This window comes from Lissotriton helveticus, chromosome 10 (genome assembly GCF_964261635.1).
Source record: "Lissotriton helveticus chromosome 10, aLisHel1.1, whole genome shotgun sequence".
Classification (NCBI taxonomy): Eukaryota; Metazoa; Chordata; class Amphibia; order Caudata; family Salamandridae; genus Lissotriton; species Lissotriton helveticus.
The window spans coordinates 1129461309-1129480710 of NC_136071.1; the positions used below are offsets into that span (position 1 = coordinate 1129461309).

The window sequence follows — 19402 nt, forward strand, 5'->3', positions numbered from 1 at the left end:
CACAATGGCTAAAAACAATCTGGGGATGGAGTTGATGCCCATGCGCACTGTAGTCCAGGGGAGGAGCCACCTATCATGATACTTCGAAGACTCTTCCAGGACAACAATGTGCAATCATCCGGACCCAACACTAGGCGGCGATCTATGCTATAGATATGAATGTCAGCAGCCCTACATGCCAAGAACAGATGCATACTGGTGAGTAGCATATTCATTTTGAACCTTATTTTGTCGAACAAATGTAGCAAAAAGAAAATTTTGCATGCTGGCTCTCCATCTAAATGTCTCCAACTCAGTAAAGGGGGCTGGATGTGTGGCTTGGATCTGAGGATACATATGTCCACATACAAAGTTCTAGAGGTTCGCATGGGCAACTCCAATTTTTCATTGTGAAGTTCTAATAATTCAGTCTTTTTCTTAGTGCATGGCGGTAGTGGCAGTATTTCTTCGTAAACAGGCACTTTTATGCCACCGCCCACTGTATGGGCGGGTGCGGCGTGGCTCCAACCATCTTGAACCCTCAACTGGATCCGGCTTCAGTGAGATATGACCCTCCCAGTGGTGCCCTTCCAGTCCTTAATCTTTGAAAGTGGTGTTAAAGGTGCCCAAATGCAAAGGAACTTAAAGTTTCTGCCAAAATGTGCACTGAGAGCCAAGAGGAAACCTGGACCTACCTGCTCGCTGATTTGTCCATGGTGCATTGCATGTCGGCCTGATTTTGCAGCAGCTCCTTCTTCGTTCTTCTCTGCAGCAGCAAATCCTGTTAAGCAGCTTCTCATGGAAGCGATACCTGACCTCGTACAGCCGTCATCTGCAACAGCCTGCAGCTTCATCCCTTTTTAAAGTTTTGACTTCAGTTAAAGAGACCAAGTACATACAAAGAAATTTTCATCACAATTTTGTCCAGCGGCTCCTCAACAACTAAACTTCCTTCTTGGACACCGCCGGCTGCCATGACCTGCTGAACTTTATGTTCTTAGAATTTCTTCTTTAAAATTTCTTCTAAGTCCGTAGGTAAACGGAGACCGGACTCAATCCACTTTGTGTATCGGACCTGCGCTCCATCAATGTCAGCCATAACTTTCGCATTTGCCCGGTCCTGCTTCTTGCTCTACTATATGGTCTCAGTTGGCACTTTTAATTTTTAGGCACCATTTTTCACTTTAACTTTTAACAATCCATAACTCCAGTAATACTGATTGGATTTTTGTTGTTTTGGTGTCAAATAATTTATTAGAATTTACTCAAGTTTTCCAAATTAGTGTGGGATTTGTCTTGCGTTGTGTTTCTACTTTATACTGGTTATGTGCCGCATAAATACTCGGCACATTGCCTGTATGTTTTTATTTCCCCAGGCACCCTTTTCCAGAGAGGACAAGCCTAGACCTGTAAGATGAACCTAATTAGTTTCCAACCAATCCTCCAGATAGAGAATCCAAAAGTATTGATGTCTTTGAAAAACGTGTTTTTTCTGCCAGCCTGGCACTGCACTCCACAAATGCCCTGCCAGTGCATACCTATATTATGGCTTTTGGCACAATATACACATGCCCTTTGGGACATGATCTGTGAGGTCTTGCTGGTAGGCCTAGAGGACCTTGGAGCATCGTCTGGCTGGGCAATCCGACTAAATCTTGCCCCTTACAGTCTGGAGACCTTTACTTAGTCCACCTGACCCTGTTGACATGGTACTGTGGGATGGAAGCTAAATTCAAGCGTGGTTTTGCAAAACGAATGTGTCCACAATCAATAGGCTAGTGTTCAGTAATGCTTTCGGACCAATAACGAATTATCTCCCAATTGGAGAATATACATTCCTATTCTTTTTGGGGCTGTAGTGCTAACAGGGCCAATAGATAGATTATACTACAAGTGTTGTGAACTGTACAGATACTGCTTACTTTAACATCTATGAGACCACAAATTAAAAAAATACATATTTGATATTAGCAGACCTCAGGGGTTCAGTGCAAAGTAGGCGAAGCATAATAAAACTGTGTGAAAATCCGTTTTTGATTATTCAGCGTATCTGTACAAAAGTGTGTGTGCACCATAAACGAATATACAGAATTTCTTTATAAACTTCGTTCCTTGGAGACGATCCTAGCTATAAAAGTGTATTGTACAAAAAAGAATTTAATTAATTAGTTCTGAATTTGTTATAGTAATTGATTTTTTTTAATTTTTTCCCTACAGTGTGATGCTGTTAGTATTTTGGAAAAAGAGCATGACTACATAGATGAACATTTTGACTTCATTCAGTCATACATCCGTCGATTTTGTTTACAGTGTATCCTTTACTGTTTATAACATGCCTGTAAGTCAATAATGTGTTTCCTTGGTTATATATTCACTTGTTATCAATTTACTCTAAAATGAAGAAGATGAGTAGATGAGCCTTGAATCAGAACAGTAGTTGTCACGCACTTACCTTTTATTGTGGTTCATCAAATAATCTTGCATGTGCTGTTTTCAATGAAATATTTTCAAAAACATTTGGTAACTTGCTGACAAAAAAGTTGTTCTCTTTTTTTTTTTGTTTTGCCCCCTACAGAAAAGGTTCCTCAGTGGTGTTTTCACACCTTTCCTTATGCGTCCTTTGCATTGAAGAGAGGCCGCAAAGTACCATTGCCTTTCAAGGCCACATAGTGCCATACAAAAATAAATGCAGGACATGGGCCTTGATGTTTATCATAGCATAGCGTGGTTTTAGTTTCTGGGTGGCTGGCCTCAACTCTTAAAATAAGTAGCCGTACAGAGTTCTCTTCATCATCTACCAAGTCTTTTCTGCGTGTCATGCCAGTGAGCTCAACAAACATTGACTGGTACAATATCCATGCAAGTGACACCTCTCTAGATTCCCCTGGATTTCTAGTTTTCAGTAATGGTCAGGGATAGGAGGGCTCCTCGGGTACCTATCCTGGCCCTTAGTATGGGAGATATCTCACTCCCAAAAATTGATCTAATTCCATTCAACGTTCTTGATGTTTCCATTGTGTTTGTTGGATGCTCATGTCCCAGGGATAGGCCCACCCACATACGTGGGGAGTTTATTGACAGGTGTGGGAAATGTGAGTGGTAGGACTGTTGCAGAATTTCTCACAGAAATGTGAGGACATTCTGTGTTTATACTCCGTGTTTGCCTTTCCAAGGAATTCTGGGTAAGTAGTAGTAGTGGCATCAAAACAAGCCACAACTCTATGAACGCCACCAGTGACTCTAGTTTTCTACATTTTATCAAGGGTCGGTTACCTTGGTCTACAACTGAGCCTTGTGCCAAAAATGACATGCACCACTACCTCAAAAATCTATTTTGCAAACATAATTTCCTTCTTTAACATTGTCCTGTTTTTGGGCCTTTACCACCCTATGCGATAAACCTACCCACACATGTGGAGTACTCTTTTTAAAGAAAAGACCGGGAACACAGGATGGTAAGACTTTTGGTTTTATATTTTGAATTTGTCAATGTTTATTGATTCCAGTTGTTAGTCGGTGTCCTCAAAAATATTTTGCGAAAGTACCCTCACAATCACCTGGCATTAGGTCTACTGCAGATTCGGAGTGGTGCGAATTAGCCCTATTACTAAACCCTGCGTTTCGGTACGTTCCAACAAGGCATAGCTTTCCTTTATACCGGTTTTTAGGAAATGAATATTTTAAGCCTGGCTAAGGAACAGCTTTATACGTTGTGGCAGTCTCATATAATCAAAAATTCATACACCAAAAATACTTAAGGGACTTTGGCTGAGCCCACTTCATCCATTGTTATATTCAAATTGTCATTCATGTTTTACTCCCATCCACCACAGCATACCACATTTGGCAATGGGTGCGTCAAATCACCATTCACCCTCATACACTGAGATTGATAGCTTTTATTATGATCACATGTACACATCTGCCTAAATAGAAGTGCAATTCAGTTCCAGTGCTCGTGGATGTGGGCCAGTACTTATTTCTTTCATTTCTATTCTTTTAAACTTTTTAGTCATCCTTGTTTTGTTTAAGCAAGGTCTACAAGGTACAATAATTAAAAGCCAATATTAGCTTTTGTTTGTGCAGTAAGAATCATATTTTCCAATGATGAGATTTTAAGCCAAAACTTTTTATGGCTTTTCTAAGTACACCTGTCTTCTAGGAAGCACCATTATGTTCTAGTAAAGTGATGTGCAGTAGATTTTTTTTATTTAAAATGTTTATTGCTAATATGTTGATGCCATGTTCAGGAAGTAGCATGTTGTCTTTTACATCTTTTCAGGGCTGATTTTTGACCGCACAGCAGTCAAATTGACCTCTTGCTAACAATACACATATACTGGGCTTTGGGAGGCTCCTTACTTCAGTCATCCTCTTCACCTTTGGCTTGATGCTTTTTGGATCACATCTTGGCTTGGTCCAGTGGAACATTTATCTTTTAAATAATGGCTGTTAGGATGTATGCTTCCACCGCCACGCAAGTGCTTACATTTAACTGCGTTTAGTGCCTACTCTTCATCGGTAGCTCCCTCAGTCCTCTACTGCGTATCTCGCTCCTTGTTGCTCATCCTCCACCCTCTCGTATCCTTCACCTGCCTCTTTTCTTTCCCAGGCGAACCTTGTGAGCCCTACAGACCCATTTACTCTTATTTGTTACTCCCACCCCACTATCCTTCCTCTGTGCTTCTTGACAGCCTCTGCACTCCACTCATATTTTACCCTCTCATCCCACACACTTTCCTGTATGCTCCTCATCACCCACCCCTGTCTTCCACCGTTTTGCATCCCTTCTGTGTCCTCCCTCTCCTCCTCTCTACCTTGTGCATTCTTCCCTCCTAGCGGCTTCTCATTAGTCGTTGGGACCAGGTGTTTTTTGTTATTGTTTTTCTGCATCCTGGAGTATGTACACTAAAGTCTGCCTTACCTTCAAAATGTCCTTAGGCCAAAACATGTCAGATGTCAATAGGGCCTCGATTATGATCCGTCTTTAATGCTAATGAAACTAAGGAAGGGTTATAACGGAGGTTACCTTGCCATCTGACCTTTATTTTCAATAGAAACAAAAACAGCATGTTATGGAAGGCAAAAGAGCTTCCATGTAGTCTGACTTTTTTTTGTGATAGAGGTAATTCGTGTCTGGGTTTAATGTGCTTACACTGCATGCATTAGCACGTTAAACTCAGACCTTTTGGCTTTTCCAGTGCTTGGTTATTTAGGGGTATTTGCTTGCAACAAAAGAAATGTAATCATTCGCCATCAATGACCACTTGGGACTACTTGCAACAAGTAGTCTCAAGTGGTTTAGGATCTTTTTTGTTAAATGGCCATTTAGACCCACAATGGTCTTTTAACAAAAAGGATCCTAACCAATAGAATTCTTAAACAAGAGTGTGTGCTGGCCCAACTACTTTTTATGTCTCACTAAGACAGCGCATGCACTGCATGTGCTGTTTTGAAGACATGTAGTATCTAGATATGGTCTTCAAAAAACACCCATCTTTTTCATTGGCTCGTCTTACTGTCTTTTAAAAATGCCGGCTTTTCATTGGTGAATACACTTAGTAGTCCTTCATGTTGCTTCGCAGTGGAGACTGGCCCTGCTACATGAATCCTTTCACTATAGGCTATATGTTTTCCTTAAGTGCACAATTTTTTCTTTTGTCCTCCCTGCTGCTCCCAGTTCATTTAATCTCACCCTGTCCTTCCCAGATCAATGGATCCCACCCCTCGCAGCTTGTTTGTATTCTGAACAGCTGCTCTTAGCTCCCCCTCATCACTCTGACGTCATCCCTATGTTTTGGGCTCTTCCTAGTCACAGGCCCTTGCCTCACCCCCAAAAGTGAGGTATCATTTTACTCGGGAGACTGAGAGGAACGCTGTGGGTTACCCAAACATATGTGGAAAATGTGGGTTTTTTCCAGCAAATTGAATGAATGAATGAATGAAAATAATTTATAACGCGCAAAACAATAACCCGAAGGTATCAAGGCGCCTAACAATAAGATCAGAAAATAAAACCATTCATCCACTACACATAAGCTTGCAGAAAGAGGCGAGTTTTAAGTGCACCACGAAATGCCTGTAAAGTGGGTAGGGACCTAAGGTCGAGAGGGAGTTCATTCCACCATTTGGGGGCAAGGGTGGAAAAAGCCCTGCCACCCCATTTGGCTTTTCTTATACGAGGGGCTGACAGATTGAGGTTTGCAGGGCATTCTGGGTAGGGAAACATGTGGGGATCCATGCAAGCCATACCTTGCTGTACTCCCCCGGATGTCTAGTTTTCAGAAATGTGTGGGTTTGGTAGGTTTCCCTAGATGGCCCCCAAGCCTGGGACCAAAAACTCATGTTACCCTCCCCCCTTGCAAAACCAGGTCATTTTCGTATACATAGGGGGCATCTGCGTTTTGGTCCTGGGGTCCGCAGCGTCAGTCCCTTATGTGCGATGCTGAGTGAGGGACGCAAGTTTGCTCAAAAAGAGGGAATTGCATAAAATGCTAGTATTAGGAGAGTAAAACATTTTCACAAGGAGCTGAAACGCTGAGTTGCCCGATGTCATCCAGGATGCCTTGGTTACTCCAGAACTTGTTTCGTGCTTCGTGAAACAAGCGCTGTGTTGCTGAAAGAAATCTGCTTTTTCTCAGCCACTTCCTCCGTGCCATTATCCCCCTCGCACCAAGTCCATGCCCTTCTTGTTGCTTGTTATACCAGTCATCCGGAGTGGCCATGGGCGTGTCGGGCACAATTACTGGTGGCATGTGCAGTCCAAATACCCGGTGCATTGCACCCTTGTTGGGACCTGGGGTTACCAGTCCACATAGGGTAGCCTAGCACAGAGTGGAAAGACTTATCCCAAAGGCCCTTGTGTTATGTTTGCGTCACACTCCACACAACAACTCAGCGCCCATCCACTAAAAATGACACTACACCAGATTAGAAAAATACGGAATGCTTTATAAAAACTCCTTATAGGCTCTCCCCTCCATCAGACAGGGGTTGTTTTAGTTAAACAAGCACTTCCATATTTGATCTCCAGGATTATTATGATTCCATTATCGCATTTGGTTCTAGAACCTTATTCTCCATTGACAGGACTTCAGTTATTCCTACAATTGCTTTAAACTCTGGTTAGCTCTTTTGCGACCCAAATTACCACTTAGCCGTGAGTACACACCCACTTCAATTCAGAGGAGCACGAGCAACAATCTTAAGCCCTGGAGAACATTTGACACTCCCCATACAGTAAGAACAGAGTTTACATTGACAATTGTTGGTTTGATTCACCCCTAAGCAGATGAGAATATGCAGTAAACTTCAGCAAGATCAATCATTTGTGTATATCCCCCGTGAGGTTCTAACAACAGGTCTACTTGAGTGAGCACCAGCAATAGTACTACGAATTACAGCTCACTAGTCCCAGGGAGACAGTCTTTTCCATTCAGGTTTCCATAGGAGGGTTCCTTCACTAAATCTCGTGGCATTGCCTCCGCTTTAATATCCTTCCCCAGCCCCCAGATCCTGGCTTACTTGTAGTGGCTTGACTAAGGTTCGATATTCTGGGGCAGCCGGCAGGCTACGTTTGAAGCGCACACCTCCCTTTCCCCAGGCAAGGCCGTAACACCTACTGGGCCTGCACTGGGAGAGAGACACTTCTATTGATCCACGATGCAAGGCTCTCCTAGCCTCCGGTGCGCCCGCTCTTCACCACAGAGCAGCCGCGGGTTAATGAGGCTGCGCAAGAGAGGCGCGTCTGAGGCTCGGTGCCGCCCCTTCAGGGAAACCTTCACGATCTCCTCCGGGCCTGCGCCGCGGGGGAAACACTTCCTGGCAGCGCCGCCCTCTCAGCGAAGCCTCCGCTGTCACAGGCAGCCGAACCGCTACCAGTTCATTTCCCTCTTCTCGCCACCGGACAGTCTCCTCACCCACCGATGACTATCTCTTCTTGTGGGGCTCTAAGGATGCTGCGAGTCACGCTTCCCCCTCCCTTACGCCACAGTCGACTCTCCGTAGTTCTGCACTGGAGATGAAACCACAGGAAGCGTTTTACCTCACCACTGGGCCCCACAGTTACTCCGATCAAGTTTGAGGAGGATAGGTTAAGTTCTCCTTCCTTGATGATGACGATCAACAGGACAAAGTCCTTCAAGATGAAAGCATGGCAGGGTCAGGTCTCGAAGTAGAGGGCAAGGTTAGGAGCAGGGAAGCAACCCCTAGGAGAAGTCAGCCGTAAGCGCCCTATCCCCCTGATACCACATCCTGAACTCCCGCTAGCTCTAGGTTTCACCACCACCACAAAATGGCCGCCCAGGTTCTGGCCTTGTATACCCCTGGACCCTGGTCACTAGAATGGGCCAGAAGGTTCTATATCACTCTCAGTAGTCTATGGGCCAGTCACTGAATTAAAATTCCCTGACAGTTGGCAGCCACCATTTTGTAAATGTTCACCTTACTACCACCACCATTTTAAAAGAACACCTGTGCCCCTTCAGGTGTAAAAATTACTGAGGCACCCAAAGCCCTACTGACATCACCAACAAAAAAAATATATGATGGAAAAAAGATGTAGGAGGCAGAAAGGGGACATAAAAACAAAAGGTAGGAGGGACCACCCAAAGGGCTGACGGGTCTAACAACCCTCAAAGCCTGCTTGCCTGATCACTGTAGCTGACAACTTCCTGTAGGTCTACACATAGCACGGTGATCATGATGACCTAGCTGCAACAAGTGTGAATTCACAGTTAAAAGCAACAACTTCTTTAACTGTGAGAAGAAATGATTTTGCTTATTTGAGTGATTAGTGCAATTGAATTAAATGCATGCCGTGCTCCCTGTTTATTCTACTTTCCTCTAAATAAAATAATTTTCCTGTATTTATTTTCATAATAGTACATTGTGTAAATACATTCTGTAATGCAATTACTTAGGAAAAGAAGTAGAACTAAAGGTGAGCACAAAAAGCTGTAGTCACCAGTCTTATAAACATATCCGGCAAGATTAGTCTGACTTTTTAATAGTTCTCAATTGATGTAGTGTCCAGATCTGCCAACTGGGTAACCAGGTTTGAGTCTCTGCGTGGCCTCGCATCCTGTGATTCTGGCCAAATCCCATAATCTCCCAGTGCATAAAAAAACTAAAGTGTGTCCTTGGGTAATGTAACTGGTGCCAATACATGTGTTTGAGTGTAAGAGACAGTCATATTCTGTTTGCCTCTATCTGTGACTGCTGCATAACAGCCTGGATTAGGTGGAGAGAGAATTATTTTCGAGAATTCGGTTCAAGATATCGGTGCTCTAATTCCATGAAAGCGTGCATCATTCTAACAGTGTGCGAGTTTGAGAATCTTGCTCATGCTCCACAACTCTTATCTGAAGTTGCAGCAATTAAATGAATCTTTTTTTACTGAGTGTGGTGTTTCCAGCTATGAAACAGGCTGTTTTTGGACAAAGAGCATCTCTGATAGTGCCTACAACTCTGTCACTGTATGAAGAACTAGCAAAGGAGCTCATCGGAGTGTGCTCGTCATAATTGCATGCTGCCGATGATTTTTTTTTTTTTCAAAGTGTAGTTTATTGCCTTTTTTGGCAATCCTCATACATATTCATATTATACATCAATCATCACCATAATTCAACCCCTGTTGATGTCCCTACATCTCTTTCCCTTCCGTGTCAGTCAACGCAAATACTGTGAATCATCAGGTAACCTAATGTCGATAAACATAACCCCCTAGCTTTCTTACCCCCAACTCCCCCCAACTTATATGAATCCCCCCTCCCCCTCCCCTTTTCACTGGTGTGTGTGCACTACTGTCGATCCTCTCAGTCTTGTATTAACAATGGTTACAATTATTCTAGTCTCTCAATGTACCTATTCTAGTTCGGGGGTCTCTTATTGCTATTGTGGTCTCCTCTTACTCATCCTCTCTCTGGTAATCCATGCCGTCGCTGCCTCCAGCGCCTTTTCATTGCCTAATCGTCTTGCCTGCTGATATCTAAGTGTACTTACGCTACTTGCCCATTTTGCCAGCTCAGCCCTCCATCTCATGCTGTTAGGGCCTACCGTCGGCTTCCAGTGTCACGTTATCTCCTGTTTCGACAGTAGGAGCCCCATATCTACAAACGTACTTGTTATTTTATTTTTGGATGTATGAGGGAACCAGTGCAAGATGCTAGTGGCCATATCAAAGGTCAATTGTCGTTCAGTAATAGTGTTCAGAGTGTCTCCCACCGCCTCCCAGTAGGTTCCCATCCCGGGACAAGACCATAGCATGTGCTCCAGTTCTACCCCTGCTTGTGCACATCGAGGGCACGCTGCCTCTTCTACCGTAAAATGTTTCTGGATTTTCCCTGGTGTTAAATATGCTCTATGGAGTATGTAGAAATGTACCAGCTGGAATCTCGCGTTTCTCCTGCTCTCCCAGGCTCTACGCATGATCTGTGTCCAGGCCGTTTCGGGAATAGGTTTCCCTATGTCCACTTCCCTTTTAAAGTCTCCAGGGGTGTTAACCCTTCATTGATCAGTCTGGAGTATAGGCAAGTGACTGCCTTGAAAGTCCCGGCCGCCATCATGGTGTATTGGCATGCCATCGTTGTCTTGGGCTCTGCCAACCCCTCTCGCCAGTGTGTCTGCAGTGCCCTTGTCAGTGCCGCATGTAAAAGAAATCCCCCTCTCGGCAGATCGTAACTCTCTTGCAGCACCTGATATGGTAGCATTACCCCATCCTCATACAGATCTCCAATCATTTGGATCCCTGCATCTTCCTATTCTTGTAATGGCGTCCAGTCGCCCGTGTGTGGTAGCGCTGTTGCCATTCCTAGCGGGATTTCGGGCGCATATGGGTGCAAGACTCCCGCCCTGCGTTGGGATCTATTCCAGCATAGCCTTAATGTCTTTTCCTCCATTAAGAGATCTCTAAGATCCAATTTTTGTTGCAATACTATGAATGAGAGGACATGGCGTGGAATTCCCCTTCCTCTTCGATGTTCCGGACCTCTGAATTTCTGCGCTACTGCTTGCGTTAGTATCTGGAGTTGGGCCGCTAAATAATATACCTCAAAATCTGGGACCGCCAACCCTCCCTCAGCCTTGGGCCTAATAAGTGTTGCTTGCGCCACCTTACGTCTGCCCGATCCCCACAGGAAACCCACTATGATCGATTTCAACAATCTAAACACTGAGCCCGGAATCCATATCGGCAGAGTTCTGAAAAAGTATAGTAATCTAGGAAGCGCTATCATTTTCAAAAGGGCTATTCGACCCGTCACTGACAGCGGGAGGGTGGCCCAAAAGGCCATGCTACTTTTCAATGCCCTCACGCCTCGTCCCACATTCCCTTCCAGCATATTGGTAGCAGTGTGGTAGATATGTACCCCCAGGTATTTCAAACAACTGGGTTTCCACCTCACCTCCCTATCTGTAGTAGGCTGACTCTCTCCCTGCCTTACTGGGAATAGACATGGTTTCGACCAGTTCACTCTCAATCCTGATATGTCCCCAAACTCTAAGAGCAAATTCGCTGCTCCCACTAACACTCTTCCTGCATCCTCGAGAAATAGCAGCATGTCATCTGCATACAGCGATATGTACTGCCGAACTCCCCTAACTTTCAGACCATCATAGCAGTTCCCCAGCCGAACCCTTGCAGCTAGTGGCTCCACTGCCAAGGCGAACAACAAAGGGGAAAGCGAACACCCCTGTCTCGTTCCACGGGCTACTGAGTATTGCGACGATATCAGCGTTCCAACGCGCACCCTAGCCACAGCAGACGTATATAATACTTTCGTCCACGGTACAAAGTCGGCTCCCAAGCCGAAGCGCCCCATTGTTTTATATAAATACAGCCATTCTAAGCTGTCGAAAGCTTTCTCAATATCTACTGATAATACCATTGGTTGTCACGCTTCTGGCTGTTCTTCCTCAAGTAATCGCACCAATCGTCGAACGTTTGTGGTCGTGCTTCTCGTCGGTATGAACCCAGCTTGATTCTCGTGGATTAACGTGGTCATATGGTTTAAAAGGCGGGTCGCCAAAATGCTACTCAGTATTTTGTAATTTGCAGTCAGCATTGACAGTGGGCGGTAGGAGGCCAGGTTTGTCCCCTCCCGACCTGGTTTTAACAGCCGGATCACCAGTGCCTCACGTATGGAGTTAGGCAATCAACCCAGTTCTTTCGCTTCCCTATAGACCTGTAGGAGCCTCGGTGCTAGCAAATCTATATATTTCTCATAGAACTCTATCGGTAATCCGTCTACTCCTGGTGTTTTATTTCTGCCCATACACTTAATAGCACTCCTAACTTCCCCTATCTCCCTGCCTAAGCATTTTGCCTGCTCCTGTTTCAACTCCGGGAGTGTCAGCCCATCCAAAAAGGAGCCGATTTCAGGATCCCCTGCTACTAACAAACTCTCATATAGTCCCTCATAGTATTGCAAGAATCAGTGCAGAATCTCATTCTGGGTGTAAGCCACCTCCCGCCTTCCTTTTCTAGAGCCAACACAGGGGAGACTCTCTCTCTGCTGGGTTGGCCAGCCAAGCAAGCACTGTGCCTGCCTTGTCTCCCTCTGCATGCACCCTCGCAGTATAAGCCTCGTAGTCATAACAACGCAATCCTTCTGCCTCTGTTGCCACCTCTTCTTTCGCTGTTCTGACCTCCGCCTGAAGTTCAGGGTGGCCAGGCCTTGCTAATTCTGTGTTACGTAACTTATCCTCGGTTCGGTTCAGGTCTTGTAGTAACGCCTTCCTCACTCCCGCATGTTTCCCTATACATATCCCCCTTATAACCAGTTTAAAAGCGTCCCATTCTATCGCTCTTGTGGAGGCCGATCCAGCATTCTCTGCAAAATAATGAGTAATCCCTTCGCTCACTTCTCTATGAAAAATCAGGCCCTCTAGCGTTTCAGGTCGTAGTCTCCAAGTGGGGATGCTCGACACCCCGGTCATCTAATGCATGGTGAATAGCAATGGGTTGTGATCGGAGATCATCCTAGTTAGATATTCAGTCAATACCACGGAGGGTAGCACCGATGGCGAGCACAATACAGAGAAGTAGGAATAGTCTGTCGAGCGGGTGGTGCAAACGCCACACGTCCACCAGACTCCATCTATTTTGCCATTCTAGCTTGCCTTTAGCTACTCTGTGTAGGGGAATCAGCCAGTGGGGGGTGTGATCTATCTAGTGATATATCCGTTATGGAGTTGAAGTTTCCACCCATCACCAGAGATCCTGCAAGATAATGTGCTAACAAGCCAGAAAGTTGTACCAAGAAGCCCATCTGGTCAATGTTAGGCGCATAAACGCTGCAAAGAGCTATGTCCCTGCCCCTGAGATGCTGCCGATGATGCACAAGTACATACCACGTCACACAGTAAAAAGAATTCTGTTTCACTTGGCAGGGATCACTGTGCAACGTTTTAAAGTGCAGACTGTATTTTTCTGAGGAGGGAATATATATGATGATGTGCAACCTTGCCGTGAGAAATGCTGATTCATATTTGCACTGCCCACAGCAAGCATGAGTGAGCTGTGAATCCTGTCATATGGCATCACCATTCAATCATCACACCCCTGTAAATCCTTAAGCCACGTAAATAATATGGTAACTAGATGGAAACATTTGAAGGGTAGATTTTTACTAGTGGATTTTCTTTAGAGATTGAACTGGCATGGACCGGCACATGCTTTTGTACTGCGGTAGTCCAACATATACCCTACTATATTTTGTTATCAATCTCTTTATCATATGCAATGGCATATCTTTCAATGCTAATGTTTAAATGAAACACTGTAGGTACATAACATAAAATCCTTAAATCAGCATTGCTATAACAGTATAGCTGTAAACCTTCTGAAAATATTAATTTCTGAACATTTACTAGAATTTATATTTCGTAATATGTGAGCCAGGGTCCGTTACAGTAATATGCGATAATGTGCTACATGGCTAAATACTTATAAGGTCCCAAAGGCGACATCGATTGCATTGTAAATGCTTGTTTAACATGTATGCAGTTGAGCTATCAGTGGCCAATAAGGCAGAGGATACTGTCCACCTAGGTAAAACAAGCATTTACAATGCAATTGGACTTGCAATAGCGAGATTGTGAGCAATTGGCATTGTAAATAGCGATGCCTTTTACAATATTAAAAGGCATTGTCATTTAGAATACCAATAGTTTAGCCTTTGGCAAAAGGTTCACTTAAGGAAACTGCTGAGGCTCACCATGCATCCTTAAGAATGTTACTGAAGGCGGTTACCATTTGTCATTTCTTTCTTGACAATGCTGTTGGGTTTTTCTCAATTAACATTCTTCTGATTGCTTGATTTCCAGTCCTGCTTTGCTTTTCAGTGGACTGCCATTTCAATAGTTGGGGCATCATCTGACTCTACCTACTCTGATACCACTCTGCATCATTATGCCAGCTTCCCATTTTGTTTGTCTATCACATGTTATGTTATTTGAACCTAAAAGGCGCAGAGCTATCCCAAGGGATTTCCCAGCGCCAGCCAGGTAGGAGGGAGAACGAAAAACTAAATTAAAGATTAAACAGCCATGTCTACAAACTTCTGTGGAATCTTCTATCGACTGTTTCCTCACGTAGAGAGGTAGGAAGAGAGTTCCATAGGGAAGGTCTCAGGTTGGAGAAGGATTGGCCATGCATGCCAGTGAGTTTGATTTTGGGCATAGTGAATTTAGACTGCAAGGCAGAGCGCAGAGGACGTGAAGGTATGTAGAGTTTAGCTAAATGTCACTGCTTTTGTCTGTCTTTGATTGACAGATTGAAATTCCAAATTATGGGGGTCCATGTCCCAATTTGAATGTGAGGGGGGCGCTTATCTGCAGTTTCCATCTCCCAAGCCCTTGAAAATCAGCTGCCTCCCCGTGGTAGGAATCTTCTGCGTTCGCTTTCATGAACTCTGTCAGCACAAGCATAACACATTCCTTGCCTGCTCTGTTAACGATGTTAAACAGGACATGTTCACAGCAAGTATTTTAGCCAGTTACTGCTCTTCTTCTACCCAGATGGATTTATTTTCTGGTAGGGTCATTCCAGTTGGGCAGTGCCTTGTCACTGGGTACCCTGCTTCCTTTTCCCCCTTTGCAGTATTTTGCCCCTCTATGAAAGTTGTTATCCTTCATTTGTGCTCCTAGGCTATTTGGGTTGTTATCAGTTTCAGGCAATGGTTTTCTTCCATTATTCTCAAGGTTTTTTGTGACTCATTCCTCCTGTCTGCAAGGCTGTCCCCCCACCCCCTCAAATCACCACTTCTCTTTTCCATTTGCCAGATACCAACTGTCACATTTTCTCTGTGTGCAAGGTATGTCTCCCCCAAAAAGTACACATTTTAAGCCCTTTAGAGACTGTCGCAAACAAATGCCTGTAACAAATCCCAATTGGGTGTGCCTGTGGTCGAGTCACGACTCCAAGGCTGTTGTGAATGCACGTCAATGAACCACCATCTGGGACCCAAGTCGAAACTTTACATCGCCAAGCACAAGAAGACTCCTTAACAAGAACAAACTGTCTCAGTCCATGGTTTGGTCCTGGTCTTAGTCCCACTCATGGAGTTGCCAATCCACTCCACAAGCCGGTCTTCTTCCTGACCAAATCGTCTGGTAAGTCCAAAAAGAGGCACAACAAATCGACGCAGGACTTGCCCCAAATGGCATTCACTTGAGCAGGCATGGGGTGATGCCATGGGTCTCTTATCTTGCCTCTGGAATTGCTCGACTTCTTAGCCCATCTCTGGTTTCCAGGAAAGTCTGCCACTCCACAACAAATAGAGTTCTGTGCAGCCGTGCTCTTGCTCTTTGCCGTCCACCTCTGGCGTGCCTTAGGGCCCCAAGGAGAAAAGATGCCTTTGATCTGCAGTACTGTCTGCGGTTTTGCCACCTGCGCCTGTTGGACACTCCAACCCCATCACAATGCCTCCGGTCCAGGCCTAGTCTCCGGCACCACAACCAACGCTGGTTCCTGGGACTTTTAGCATTGGTACTGAATACATCTGATAGAGACTTCTAGACACAGATTCCTTACCTTAGAATTGTTCCCAGGCATCTCACTGGATCCTGACATTTTTCGTGAGCAGTATAGTATCCCTGTGCACCCAGTAGGTGGAGTCGTTCGGCTCTTTGTGGTATTGTTGGCACCGTAATTGACATGGGCAGTGCCTATATAAACTTCACTCCAACGCGTTGACATCAGTTCTTTTCTTTCTGTGCCAGTCAGTGCAGATCTAGAGAGAGCTGCCACCAGCCAATTTTTTATAGAATTTCTTTTTTTTTTATAGAACTTTGACAATGTCTTTTTAGAAAATCTGCACTGGGTGTAGCAATGATGCTCACTAGGAAGGCCAGCTTCAAACCCTGTGGCAACTGTCATCGACTGATATCAGTGACACACCTGCTCTTGTTTGCCTCTGGAACTGGAGAGTGACCACGACGCGAAGCCTTATGCTGATTGCTGCACCATGCACCCCAAGGCCTTAAGAGAGGGTCCTTCAGCTATTTGCTGCTCGACGCCACGATGGTCTCTATCCCGGTCGAGAGGAAAGTCCCTGGATCAGTTCCGGAGCCCATGATCCTCATCACACTAGAAGTAGTCTAGGCGTCCGGTTAAGTCCCACAAGAAAAAGAACAAGAAATCAAAGATCTTCGACTTTACCCTGTCTATCTTGTCTTCAGACAAGATGAGGGAGGGTTGCCCTTCAATGCCTGACTCTGCTGTTGAGCCAGCAAATGGACAGAACTCCGCGCCTCCCCGAGTGTCCTGGAGCCGTAATGTCCCCGACCAAACATTGAGAGTTTTATGAGGCCATGTACCTCACGTTTGGGTGGCCTGTCGTTGCCGACGCCCCTTCAAAACTCTCGAGTTTGGGAGGGGCCCTACTGGTTCTCTGCTGGCAGGTCTGCCCCAGGCACCTATCAGGGGCCTTGGATCCACAGATTGACCTGAACTAGCACCGGTCATACCACCTAGACTTTACCAGATGCTAGTCCCGATGCCAAACCTCCTTGTGCAGCCGGCGCCCTCTGGTGGTTTCATCCTCGACTGACATGGAGCCGGAAGGGCATTGTCTGATGCCTAATGAAGTAAATGAAGTAATGAAGTAAAACCCAATTTTTTTTGATCGTTTTTTAGGTCTCGCTGGCGTTGCAGGGCGAAGCCCTGCCGCCAACGAGACTTATAGCTGCCTTGCTCCCTGCCAAGGGAGTCAGAGCAGTGAGCGAGCAGATACAGACCTGGGCACGAGCCGACCCAGGTCTGTGAACGCGCCGTGCTTGAAAGTGGAGCAGCTTGTGCACGTTTGTTGCACTTCAGACCAATTATCACAGCGTGAGACTTCACTTCCTCAGGAGCCAGCAAGACCAATTATCCCAGCATGAGTCACCACTTCCTCTGGCGCCAGCAACAATTATCACAGCATGAGGCCCACTTATCCCAGCATGTCAACAGGCGTCTCAGGCTGCTGGAGCACTCAACTATAATTAATGCACAGTTGAGTGCTCCAGCAGCGTGGGGCGCCTCTCGGCATGCTGTGATAATTGAGCAGGCATATTACTGGCGCCACCACCACCCTTCATTAGTCATAAAGGCTGCATAATTAGGGCGGCATGCTCTATTTAAACGTGCAGCACTGAACATTTTAGAAGGCGAATCAGCGGACATTCATTGGAGGCACGACCTATTTGAAGACGCTTGTTTTACTGGGGTAAGTTCTGTGAACTGTTTAGTTTGTTTACTTTATTATAATCTAAGTGGCAGGGTTGGCTAAATTTTGAGAGAATTGGAGGCACGACCTATTTGAAGACGCTTGTTTTACTGGGGTAAGTTCTGTGAACTGTTTAGTTTGTTTACTTTATTATAGTCTAAGTGGCAGGGTTGGCTAAATTTTGGAATTGGAGGCACGACCTATTTGAAGACGCTTGTTTTACTGGGGTAAGTTCTGTGAACTGTTTAGTTTGTTTACTTTATTATAATCTAAGTGGCAGGGTTGGCTAAATTTTGCGAGAATTGGAGGCACAACCTATTTGAAGACGCTTGTTTTACTGGGGTAAGGTTTGTGAACTGTTTAGTTTGTTTACTTTATTATAGTCTAAGTGGCAGGGTTGGCTAAATTTTGCGAGAAAAGGAAAAATATTCAGGAGATGATGGTATGGGGCAAGTGTGGCACATGTATAATTATGCATACACCATAGAAAAGCAAGTTGCAAAATGTCCGGTGTTCGGCGGATGGGTTCACTGTGCTGTTGCGAACAACATTTGTTGGCCTGATGTTCTCTTAAAGGTTTTGGGCGTTATTATGCAAGTATATAAATCAATGTGCAGGATGCTAGTAGATGCTAGCTGTCTCTGCCAGGTGCTAGCTGTCTCTGCGCCTGTCAGGTGCTAGCTGTCTCTGCACTTTGAGATGCTTTCTGCTTCTGCATTTGTGAAGGTTTGCTGGAAATTGAGATGTTGCCTGTGCCTACAGTTGTGAGATCTAGGCTTTGCAGCACTTGCGGGGCGCTCTCTAGGTCTGCACCTGCGAGATGCTGGTTGTCCTTGCACCCCTGAATCTCGGCTTTCAATTGACTTGTGAGAAGAGGGCTGTGTCTGCACCCGTGACATGCTGTGTCTACACCTGTGACTTGCTTTCTCTGCACCCGTAACATGCTAGCTGTGTGTGTGACATGTTGACTGTCCTCGTGAGAAGCTGGCGGCTGTGCTGGTGGTATGCTGATTGTGCATGTGACATGTTGACTGGTTGCCCTTGCACGGTTGATGTAGTGCTGATATTAAGACTACACCTGCAGTCCTGGCCTGGCTGAGGATTTCTGGGGTGCAGGGGTGGAGTGCGCTGTATGTGTGGTTGGGATACGGTACCTGGCAGGAGTGTGCATGGACTGGTGTGATGTTAGTAGCCTATTGCCCAGAAATGCCCAGTTTGAAACACATTTTCAGTGCTTAATTTGTGCCGGTGCTCAGCACCGGCAGTTAATTCAGAGGGCCGGGAGTATAAATTCCTTCTTTTGCGGTCAAAATTTCGGATAACTGTTTAAAATAAAAAAAACATACCTGCGAATATAACTGCCTGAGGGAATTCCTAATATGTCTCCACAGACTGGCCCACCGCTTTCACTGACTGGCCCACCACAGCGTTACTGTTCCGGCATTATGAGTGTGTATTTGTATTCTGTGATTGTCTCGGCCCTCGTCAATTAGTGAATAAACAGAGCAGGGTTTGCGCATCCAATCATCCATGCCCTTGCTTGATACAGCCTGTCTTCGCCCTCCTATTGGAAGATTTCAGATGAGGGCTGGATCATTGCTAAACGTAGGCAAGGTAGGCTGTGAGACCACAGGCAAATGTAACGTAAAGGCATGTGAGGAAAAAGTAAAAACGCAAACTTTTCTTTCGCTTTGCTGCCTACAACTGCCAGCGAC

At 45.3% G+C, this 19402-nt stretch overlaps 1 protein-coding gene across 1 annotated transcript in view; it reads left to right on the top strand.

The window, feature by feature from the left end:
* DYNC1LI1 (dynein cytoplasmic 1 light intermediate chain 1) overlaps positions 1 to 19402 on the top strand; it is a 528072-nt gene that overhangs the window by 197837 nt on the left and 310833 nt on the right. Inside the window, exon 6 of the mRNA XM_078663930.1 lies at positions 2197 to 2290. Within this exon, the coding sequence (XP_078520056.1) occupies positions 2197 to 2290 (94 nt within the window). The remainder of the gene's footprint in view (positions 1 to 2196; positions 2291 to 19402) is intronic.